The following is a 10,000-nucleotide window of genomic DNA, read 5'->3' as shown; positions in this document are numbered from 1 at the left end:
AACAATTGCAACGTTGGCTACTTCATTTCAGCTTCACTTGATTTATTCTTTGAAAATATTAAGAGCCAACAATAAAATGACTCTTTGATTAAATGACTCATGTGGTTTAGTGGAAAAACACAGTTTCTTTAGCATAACGTATTCTTGTACCAACAACGCCATGATAAAAATCGTTTGTTCATATTCAATTGCTTCAGATAATTTAGTGCAATAAATATCTTGTGATTCAGAGGACACTTCCAGAAAGTTTAGGCTTTGGCGCCTCCAATATCCAACTAGCATAATCCGTTCTTTTTACAATGATTCAACGTCTGCAGACGTTGGTAAGGTAACTAACAAGCGATAAACTTAAAAACGTGGTTGCTAATTCAAGTTGCCAGGTCTTCATTTTTTTCTTGTGTTCAACAAAAGCTTTTTTAATTTTCAAGTTTAACTATACTAAAATGTGTTGTAATATTTTTGAAAACATTTTTTCAGGACTAACCTCAAAATTTGCGTGCAGTTAAAGAAAATTTAAAACAACTTGTAAGCTTAATCGAATTCACTTGTTGATGTTTGGTAGCGCTCGACACAGCAGCATGATTGTGGTGATCATTGAGTTGCGGCTGCACTGCCGCCGCGCTGCTGACCTGTCTGCAAACGCTGAATCAATGTAAAAAAAATCGATTGATGCGCTATCACTTATTGATTTTGTTCTGAGAGCAGTCTCGCTCACTGTCTGATTTTGACCACGTGGATGAGATTCTCGTGTCGCCAACAAAGGGGCGTGTTTAATTTAAATATAGCAAAGCTTGCACAATAGCCCAGCTTCAGGAGCAGTCAAGTTGCGTCGAAATCTCTCCTCAATTTCTTGAAGCGAGATTTCACAAAACGATCGCTACTTTTACTTTCAACGATCCGGCGAATCGTTTTTTCTCCTCCCGCGGTGCATAGAACAATACTGCAGGCACAATAATTGTTGTGAAAACTCCATTACGACGTCACTACTTAAACTTTGACTGGGCAATATAACGCGTTGAAGTGAAATAGGCAACAAAGCTTTAGAATGCGGCGATGTGTTATATCAACGTGAGGAGATGCAATTTAGCAGAAGAACTTGTTTTTTTTTATGAAGGAAGACAAAGGCCATGACTTAATCCTTTGTTAAAGGGATTATGACGTCACTCGATTCACTTCGACTGTTCAAGCATGGCGGTTGTGCGCAATACACAATTACGTGGAGAGCCGAAAGCACAATGCTTATGTCAACAGCGCTAAGAGGAATTTTCGCTTCTTGCATCGAAAAACAAAAAATCGAATTCAATTGAGATATTACGGCCGAAAGAAGTTTTAGAAATGATCAAAATGAAACTATAGGAATGACTTACGACAACGTTTATGAAAACCTGGTAAGTGAATGTCTTTTATTCATTGAACCTGAAATAATTGTGTAAAGTCGTTTTTGTCACTAGGCTACGTTCACACAATATAAAGAAAGTTATAAAACTCAATTTAGAGAAAGTTATAAAACTTAATGACCAATGGAAAACTTTCATATGAAATATTCTCGTGACAAATGTAGTGCCAGTGCTCCTAGATGAGTGCTAAGAAGATATCAGCAAAGTAGCAGAGCTTGTGATGTCTCACAACATGTGTAGGGTTTTGCTCAATCTTTGATTTTGCTGCTCCGGCAGTGTTTGCCTGACTGCTTGAATGTGTTTGTATTTTTATGTCGTGTGGATAAATCTGTGATGGTTGTAGAGTATTTGCAAATGTAGCTTTCATTGCCGTCAACTGAATAATAATAACATGTTTTATTTTGCGCCCATTGCGACAACATAGCCTACAGTAGCCTACACTGCGACCTACATACGCAACACAACAGACGACTGGAATCCCAAAATAAACTTTAAACGTTGGCTGTCATTTGTAACAGTCGAAAATTTCTGTAACAAGTGCTGAAGCTTTTTAATATGATGGATGAAACCCCTGTCATTACATTCGATTTACATTTTGCAGGTGGCAAATTTAAATCAAGTTGTTGGCAAAAATGCAAGCGATTGTATCAGTGGGCTTATTCCAACTATTATTATCGAACACAACACAGTTCAAGTCATGTCGAGAAAAAAGAAAGAAAAAAAAACGTCGTGAAGTCTAAGCACTCGTTTGATTGTTTAAAAAAGAATCTGAAAAAGGGTGTTCTTGGTGAGTACGGATAAATGTTTCTACTACGACTAAATGATTATGTCATAACTATGCCATTTTGTTCTTTTGATTAATGTATGATGTAATTGTGAAGAGTATTGAGTAATGTATGAAAATGTTTTAGTGGTGTACTCACATTGATGTGAACAATGAACATGGTGGTTAGTAGGCTATGTCGGCATTTATATACTGATTTAACACTTCTTTTTTTACTTTCATGATTAGACATGGTGATGGCGCACGACACAGCTGCTGCTGTGCAGCAAATTGATGAAGAGTTTCAGAGTGATTTCGAAATTGGAAGGACAGGCAAGGTGGCCGAAAACGGCAAAAACTAACTTTTGGTGAGCTTGTTATATGTTTGACAGACAACAGCGAATGTGTTGCTTTAGTTGTTGAATAGCTACTGTACACGCAATTAGAATGTATTGGAACTTGATTATCGCTCTGCGTGGCGCAGAATCGAATGATAAGTTTTTTGTCACGCACGTTGGAGAGAGGGGTATTACATTGATATTGCAGATTGTCAATTAACTTCGTATTATCCTGGACGACAACTGATCAAAATCCTACACTGTTGCGAAACAGCCCTCTTGAATTAAATATTTTTGTTTCATTCGCAGGAATTCACAATGATAAAGATACACAAGAAAAAGCTGCTGATGTGCAATGAATCTCCATCTATCAATACGATTTGATGTGGCTTGTTTCTAATAAATGTGAAAATATACGAAGCTCGGCTGTTACTTTGCTTTGTCACAAAGGGAGTAGTGTTGCTTATAAATCCGTGTTGCTGCTGTTCTTTTGCCCAAGGATTAGCTAGGTTCAACAATAAACTTTTGGTGATGAGCGAGGTTTAAGTACAGAGACGTTTGGCAAATGTAGATGCCAATGCTGTTCAGATGTTTTATGCACCAGCTTGCTTCGCATGGCCAACCTTGGTCAAAGCGCGGGCATCACAATAGTCAATAGGTCAGATGAAGCAGCATCATGGTGCATAAAAGTCAACCAGAATTTAGGCGTCAGATGAAGCAAAATGGTGCACAAGCCATCTTGCCAACGTTGGCCAGATACAGATGCCAACGTTGGCAAGATGAAGCAAAATGGTGCATAAAATATTTTGCCAACGTTGGCAAGATGCAGAAGCCAACGTTGGCAAGATGCAGAAGCCAGCGTTGGCAAGATGCAGACGCCAACGCTGGCCAGATGCATCCAAATGGTGCATAAAACATTTTGCCAACGTTGGCAAGATGCAGAAGCCAATGTTGGCAAGATGCAGAAGCCAGCGTTGGCAAGATGCAGAAGCCAGCGTTGGCAAGATGCATAATCCAATGTTGGCAAGATGCAGAAGCCAACGGTGGCAAGATGCAGACGCCAACGCTGGCCAGATGCATCCAAATGGTGCATAAAACATCTTGCCAATGTTGGCGTCTGCATCTTGTCAATGTTGCGGCCAACTTCTTGCCAATGTTGCCCCAACAATCAATGTTTACTGGGGCAGTTAAGTTTTTATAACTACTGTAATTGTTTGTGTGTGTATAACTTAAATTTTAATTGTTAAACCCAATATTTATTATGTCTACACTCGGTGTCAACAAGGACTCGACCGCCGTCGACTCGACTGGGTTTAAACCTGATGATGTTCTTTGCGGTCGGGCAGGCCATTCTGGGGAGGGACCCAGTAATGATGAGGCTAAGTTAATTAGGGAGGCCCGGTATCTTAGAAGGGATATTTTCACTCAAATTGTAGAACTTTCTGTAGCCCTAGGTTTTTTAGGTGATAAGCGAGAATTGTTAATTTTTAGATCTAAGTTATCTACTTTGGAAGAGGATTTACGGCATTTCCATGCACTTTTGAGCAAAATTTTTAACTCTGAAAATTTGGCAGAACTTCGTGATAGAGTAGATCCCGAATTTGACTTGTTAAAAATTAACTTTAAAAAAAAGAAAGTGAATACTCAGATAAGTTGGATGCTGACATACACCCTGAGGATAGCGCCTCAAATGTAAGCACTAGGAGCTCGTCACGGATAGTTGCAGAAATTAACCTTCAGCTAAGACGAAAGGAGTTCCAGATAGCTTACAAGCCGAGGCCGAAGCGAGAGCTGCTGAGTTTTCACTCAAAGACGCCCAGTTGAGGGCTGAACAACGTAAGGAGGTAGCTTTAGCTAAATATCGATCAGAGGTGGGCTCCCGGTGTAGCTCTAAGAAGGGCTCTTCAAGCCAATTCAGAAGTGAACTTTATTCGAGGTTAAATTTACATATACGGTAACCTTTTCCAGATACCTGGTCAATGCGTAAGTGGACCAGTACAATCCACATGTTTTCCAGCTGTTTCAGGAGGTCTCGGGGTCGCGGCTAACGGTCTTCCGAATGATCTAGAGCCAAGGCCTGCGAATTTTAGCCGATCTTCTCCCCCAGAGCGCACAGGTCACGGGGCCGCCATCAGAAGAAATGTTTTTCTCCCTTCACAGTTTTCTGTGGCGCTAGGTTTTGATCGCCCAGCTACACGTAACTTGAGTGGTTGTGAGAGGCGTGTCGCGTCTACTGATTTTAACGTGTGTGAGGATCGTGATCGGGCTGTGCATGTGACTGAGCGCCCTCAGCCCCTTAAGGGATATAGCTTGTCTTCTCCCGCTAAATCGGGTGCTCAACAGCATGATTGCTTTTTGAATACCAAAATGGTAGGACGTTTTCGATAAGGCGGCCTTGATTGGTTACGATGGTAATAATATGCCATTTGTCTTCTTTAAAAATTCTGTTACGGCCTTGATGACAGCTTCGCCCTTTAAAGGAACTTGTTTGACTTTGTTACAAGCAGCTTGTGTTAGAACAGCTGCGCAAACGATTGCTAATTTGGTTTCAGACACCCCTGGCTTGACAGAGGAAGACAAGATAAAATGTCGTTAGCTCGCTTGCCCCAACGTTTTAGAGTTCGTGGAGGTCTTGTAGCATGTAGCCTATTTATTGTTTGTCACGGGGTCAAGTTGAACATCATTTTTTGTCTAATTGTAAGGAATTTTTGCGCTTGATACCTAAAGATCGGAGAGATGTTATTGTGAAAGCTGGCAAATGCTTGAATTGTTTGCGCTTTGCGCCAGCATATGGTTAGAGACTGTGATCATGCAAACAACTGTCGTAAGTGTGGGCCTAACAATGATAGGAAACACTTTTTTCTTCTGCATGATTTTTATGTGACGCCACGTGATTCTCTGGATTCGGTCGGCAAAGATGATGTTTGTGCCAGAGTTCCTGTGTGTAATGTTAAGATTGGAAATGTTAAAGCAGCCTTTAACCGCATTACTGCTCTCGTGTTTTGAATCCAATAACGGGTAAATCGAAGTTGGTGTATTGTCAGCATGATTTTGGTTTGCAGTTGGTGTTTGTTTCGAGTGATTTGGTGTGCGAACTTGGCCTTAAACCGTATGATAAAGCGTCGTTTAAAATGGATACCCTGGCTGGTCAGAAACCTACTTGTACTGACCTTGTTAAACTCAACATCAAGTCGTTAGAGACGGATGAACTGTTTTGTGATATAATCTCGGTGGTTAACCCAGCTTGGGCTGACGATGTTAAAACTTTGCCGCATAAGCAGGATTTAAGTGGTTTCCGTCATTTTCATGACGTGAATGTGTACCATTTAAGCGAATGCAGTGCTGATTGGCAACGACAACGCTTATTTGATGTGGGCTAAAGAAGAGGGTCTTGATGAAAATCGTAGTGAACTACATGCTTTACTTACTCCTCTCGGTTGGTTGGCTTGTTGTGGTAAGTCACCCTTAGATGAAAGCGTTGCTAACGTGTGCATGGTGCAGACTTCTTCAGAGTCGGATGTCATCTCTGGCATTCAGCAAAAAATTGATTCTCGTGATATGGAGATAGCAGACCTGAATAAAGTCATTCAGGATTTGACGTTGCAAAATGAACCCTGTGAATTGTTTCGCAGTGACATTTTGGCTAGGAAACTTGTTGAACCGAATATTGAGTTGAAAGACGGTCGATTTGAGATACCTGTACCGTTGAAAGAAGATATTGATCTACCTAATAATTATGTGTTGGCGTTAGTAGAGCTGCTGCTTTAAGGAAGAAGGCTTTAAAACAACCTGAACTTCGTGATTTTCTTACCAACACCATGAAAGATCTTAAATCTAATGGTTATATTGAGCGTGCTGGTGAAGCAGAAAATGTAAAGGGATTTGAGTGGTAGGCTATTTACCATACCTTGTGACGTCACAATTAAAAAAGCGCATTGTTTACGATGGAAAGTCTAACTTCCGAGGAACTTGAGTTAATGATGTAATGTTTTCGGGTCCTGACTTGTTAAACCCTCTGGTAGATGTCTTTGCTAGATTTCGGCTTGGTAGATTTGGTCTCATGGCCGATGTGACTAAAATTGCATTTTTTCACGTTTTGGACACTTCAATACGCAAGTTCAATTTTATTGAACTGCTTGTACGTACACAGGCAGTGCCGTTCGGATAGTGAATGAACGCCTTGTGGTACCTTTGAGTGACGACCCTAAGGATTTTATTGTCATCACCCCTGCCTCACTTTTGACCCCATATTTAGACCCATATTGTGATGTTGGACAACCACATGATCGTCACCAACTAAGAAGGGATTATCGGTTCAATTTGTCACTTTCTCAGCAGTTTTGGAGTACATGGATCGATTTTTACTTGCCAGGGCTTCAGGGCAGGAAAAAATGGTTAAAAATGGCCGAGAATTTGGAGCCTGGTCAACTTGTAGTGGTGGGTTCTCTCCAAGACATTGGTAAACGTGGGAAGTATCAACTTGGGAGGGTGCATGAGGTAGTCCCACAAATTAGGAAAGGGAAGCCTGTGGTTCGTAGAGCTAAAGTTACCGTTTGCAACTATGATGAGAGTACGGGGGAAGTGAAAGTAGACTACGTGTTGAGGGATATTTCGTGCCTCGCCCCCGTAAAGAACACCTAAGAGTTAGGGTTTGAGCCTAGTTCTGTCTGCGGTGGCCGACACTTGTCTGAGCCCTGAACAGTTGGTTATTATCGCAACCATTGTATATAGCGTGTACCTATGGTACCAATTTTATGTGTCTTCGTGTAGGGCAAAGTGGGGCATGTTGTCACAGGGGCGTGTTGTCACAGCACGATTTCCATGTGATAACCCAAGCGTATAACTACGAGTTTTCAATGGAAGGCATAGTTTTCAGTTCTCTTTCGTACAAGCAGTGAAGATTAATAAATTTGTCACCACAGCAGAAATTATGAGGAGTGCCATTGAATTTTGAGCAAAATCAGGTTTTTTAACTAAACTAAAAAATGGTCTGGCAAACTAAGGTAGGATCATAACTGATCAGGAAAGGTACCATTCGTTAGCTTTAAGCCTGCTCTTTTCATCATACCAAACAGATAAGACATGCAAGTAGAGATGTACACATGGTTGTTGAAACCACCTGATTTCATACCACGGGGCGTGTTGTCACATCTGTGACTACACGCCCCGTGGTGTGCATTTTTAATATTAAGAAACATAAAAAATTATCCATGCTTATACAACGAGGTAATATGCGTATTTGTTAAAATACAACGCTTTTTTGGGAAATAAAAATTAATGTTAGATAATGATACACACATATATGCGATAGTGACACATAATTCTCAAGATGACATTTTTATTGTTTTTGATAATGCGCATAAAATTTTTACCAATATGTTGCAAATTAAATTTTTTTTGCATTTTGCATATTTTTTTATTCGTTCAGCCTGTATTAAAATCATTTTTTGTTGGTGTCTGTCATATTTTGGTCATAAAGCATGTGCAGAAATTTTGTGACAACACGCCCCATGCTCTGTGACAACACGCCCCGGGGTGGGGCGTTTTGTCACAGTCCATTCACTTGCATTAAACATGCATTTATGTAAAAACTAAATAATCCAGAAAAACTTTAGCTGTAGCTAAAAGAAGTCGAATGATACCTCTTTCAATTGCACTATCTAGCATTTCGATACCATTGGTACAGAACGAGATATATGCTGATTTGTAAAAATTGTGACAACACGCCCCACTTTGCCCTATTATTCTTATTGTTGTTCACTCTTTGCATGCCTTTTGTATTTGCGTATTAACCTAACCGTGCGTGATTCAAACAATTTGTGTATCGCGTGTCTTTCATCTATTGGCTCACGATTGTCGTCAATTCTTTTTTAGTTATGTCAGGGTCAGACTGTTAACTTTGTTACGGACAATCGTTCCCCGAATCAAACGTCACATAAAACCGTTAAGGTCTAATAACCTGGTGTCTTATGTCATGGAATATTGCTAAAAAATGAGCAGAGATTGCATCATCTTTTCGTAACACCTGTAAAACATTGCACAATCCTTTTTAACACCTGTGGAATTGCATAACAATGCATATCTACTATTACGTCACAGCTGCAAGTTATGTGGCTTTGAAATATCTCAATGAGTTTCGTCATTTTAGAATTGTCGCTGGAAAGGTTGGTCGACTATTAAAACTGTTTTGCTTGTGTTTACCAACTAGAGGAAATTTCCGTCTTTTATCTCAGTAATCTGTATTGGGGTGACAAGTTTTAGTGCGTACTGTGTTGCGCTCCCTTTTCGACATCATGTGGCTATTTTTTCTTGAAATACAATTTGTAAAAAGACGTTTTCAGAAGAGTATTTTTTCGTTTCGGTGTCATCGCATACAGATGAAAGGATTCGGGAATTTTATGTTACAACTTTCCCAAGAATTTATTATGGTTTTCCGCTGTGACCAATAACCTACTAGGCCAGCGGTTCCCAACCTTTTTGGTGCTGTGACCCTTTTATAACATTTGCCAAGTTGCGGTGACCCCAAGGATAAAATTAGTTGGGTTGATCCTCTTTCACTGCACTTTTGGAGCTAACTGGATAGGCTACTAGACTATATATTAAATTTGACTTCATAATAAATAAACAACACAACAATTTGTTCAGTGAGAAGGCTGTGCTTGCTTCTTTTTAGCCAGATCTGAAATCCTTGGAGCAGTCTTTGCAAGAGCACAACGCAGATCATCTTCTGCATCAAGTCTGCTCCTATATTTAGATTTGATAACCAACAAGCTTGAAAAGCCTGTTTCACAAAGGTATGTTGTTGGAAAAGGAAGAATCAGGCGCAATGCGATCTCAGACAGAATGGGATATGACCGCAAACTTTTGATCCAAAATTTGGTAACTGACACTGAAGAAAAATCAGTTTTTGCTGCATCGCTGGTAATGAGTTCAATGAACTCCTCTTGTGCATTCTCAGGAACATCTTCAACTCTGATGGTGAATGCACTGTGCAGCCTCATTTTTCCGCCCCCTTGCAGCCTGCCGCCCCTGGCGCAGAGCCAGGACCGCCAAGTAACTGCTACGCCACTGAGCCTACACTGGCTTGCCTAGGCTATCAACTGATGCAGAAATAATAGCCTAGGTCTCAACTTGCGTCCAAGCTGCTCAATGTTTTAAAATTTAACTTTTTTCTCACAAATGTCAACAAAAATCGCGACCTCAAGTCCAACTTTTGCTTAAAAAGTGCATTATTTTTGCCTAGGGTGTTCTGGTTTGTCTAGTTATTAGTTATCTAGTTACTAGACAAACCATGGTACAATCGCGATTTTTACTAGACTCTAGTAAAATCGCGATGCACTCTGTGGTGAGCTGCCCATTGTTAAGAGTTAACTTTCTAAATTTCTAAACTAGTAAAATTCTAAACTTTTCAGAAGGCCTCGGGTGACCCCAGGCAAATTGTCAGGCGACCCCAGTTGGGGTTGCGACCCACAGGTTGGGAACCGCTGTACTAGGCCTACATA

General features: G+C 40.4%; 2 protein-coding genes across 3 annotated transcripts; one reads left to right on the top strand and one right to left on the bottom strand.

The window, feature by feature from the left end:
• Positions 1 to 460: 460 nt before the first annotated feature.
• On the top strand, positions 461 to 3,199 carry LOC145774378 (uncharacterized). 2 transcript variants are annotated; one of them, XR_014290018.1, is made up of 4 exons: positions 461 to 1,388; positions 1,999 to 2,184; positions 2,410 to 2,528; positions 2,808 to 3,199. XR_014290018.1 is itself a non-coding variant. In XM_082585616.1 (3 exons), the coding sequence occupies exons 1-2, from the start codon at positions 1,953 to 1,955 to the stop codon at positions 2,520 to 2,522; spliced, it is 345 nt and encodes a 114-aa protein (XP_082441742.1). In that variant the 5' UTR covers positions 1,403 to 1,952; the 3' UTR covers positions 2,523 to 2,528; positions 2,808 to 3,199. The 2 variants fall into 2 exon arrangements, 1 of the variants encoding a protein (XP_082441742.1); XM_082585616.1 differs by lacking the exon at positions 461 to 1,388 and having other exon boundaries at positions 1,403 to 2,184.
• Positions 3,200 to 9,139: 5,940 nt separating this feature from the next.
• LOC145773791 (protein FAM200A-like) lies at positions 9,140 to 9,499 on the bottom strand. Its single transcript, XM_082584920.1, has one exon. The coding sequence runs from the start codon at positions 9,497 to 9,499 to the stop codon at positions 9,140 to 9,142; it is 360 nt and encodes a 119-aa protein (XP_082441046.1).
• Positions 9,500 to 10,000: the final 501 nt, after the last annotated feature.

The sequence above is a fragment of the Aplidium turbinatum genome, chromosome 7 (assembly GCF_918807975.1).
Source record: "Aplidium turbinatum chromosome 7, kaAplTurb1.1, whole genome shotgun sequence".
NCBI lineage: Eukaryota > Metazoa > Chordata > Ascidiacea > Aplousobranchia > Polyclinidae > Aplidium > Aplidium turbinatum.
This window is presented reverse-complemented; position numbering and strand designations above follow the sequence as displayed.